This window comes from Belonocnema kinseyi, chromosome 4, assembly GCF_010883055.1.
Source record: "Belonocnema kinseyi isolate 2016_QV_RU_SX_M_011 chromosome 4, B_treatae_v1, whole genome shotgun sequence".
Lineage (NCBI taxonomy): Eukaryota > Metazoa > Arthropoda > Insecta > Hymenoptera > Cynipidae > Belonocnema > Belonocnema kinseyi.
In genome coordinates, this window is record NC_046660.1 from 17,092,229 (window position 1) to 17,093,367 (window position 1,139).

The window sequence follows — 1,139 nt, forward strand, 5'->3', positions numbered from 1 at the left end:
TGCATATGAATACTATATATCTTATATATTTGCTTTCTTCTATCTTCCTTTTTTTCACTTTCTTAAAAATGCACGGCTTGCTCTCTATACATTGAATCTCACACTTTAAACGGCTGGCGAACCCCACGAAGATGTGATTACTACATGTTCACTCTCCACAATTTGAATTACCGCTTAAAATGCAAGCTTACTCTACCGCTACTCCATCTATCTACTACGATGTTTGTATCTAACCATCAAATTGACTACGACTCTATATGAATTCATATACTTTGCTATGGCCAGATAGATCTCGCTGTTACCGGCAAGAGGACCTAGTGCTAAAAACATACCCACCAAAGAAGAAGAAGAGACAACTTCGTACTACAGTTTTCCTTAATTTAAAGTGCTCATGGAAAACAACCATCTTGGAAGTCATTCCCAGGACCAGAATTATATTTAGAAGACTGCCTTGGCTCTGAGGAAGCTGATTTATTGTTGCGGAATTTATCTTCAGGCGAATCGGTCGGCGAGTCCTTTTGCTTCTTCGTTTCTTGCGAAACGTCTACGTGCCCGCATTATATTCAGTTCTTTTCGCCCTTAGGGCATTATAAAATTTGGTAATTGAAGGTTCCTTTTTTTGAAGATTTTTTAGTTATTTTTCGAGAAGGAAACAAATTAAGTAATTTGTTGCCAAGTAAGTGAGTTTTGAGATTTTTCGCCAAGGAAGCGAGTTAACATTAGAATATTGAACTTGAAACGTGGACATGGAGTTTTTCTAAGACTAATTAAATTGAGATTTGCATCTGATTAACTTCCCCCTCCTCTTTGCGTAACCACAATTCATTTGAAACTAAGTTTTGTGTCACATCCTAGTGTGTTACACCCTAGTGTTGCGATACCTCATGTCGATTTCTGCTACACTCGTTATTTCACTCCAAATTTAGCGAATCCGAGAGATGTTGGCGTTTCCCTAAACCTATGGTGTTACCCCTAAATAGTGAATTCTTCATGAGTTCCCTCTGTTAAATGGAGATATAGCGTTACCCCTTTTCTCGGTATTTCCCGGTAATTGTTATTGACCATGATTGATTTGTAGTCATTTCTAGGATTAGAAACCTGATTCTTTCAAACCACCCCCTATACCAACTTCTGGAAGC

General features: G+C 38.1%; 1 protein-coding gene across 1 annotated transcript in view; it reads right to left on the reverse strand.

Moving 5' to 3' along the window:
* Positions 1 to 389: 389 nt before the first annotated feature.
* LOC117170767 overlaps positions 390 to 1,139 on the reverse strand; it is a 7,118-nt gene continuing 6,368 nt past the window's right edge. The window contains exon 2 of the mRNA XM_033357804.1: positions 390 to 544. Coding sequence (XP_033213695.1) covers positions 390 to 544 — 155 coding nt within the window. The remainder of the gene's footprint in view (positions 545 to 1,139) is intronic.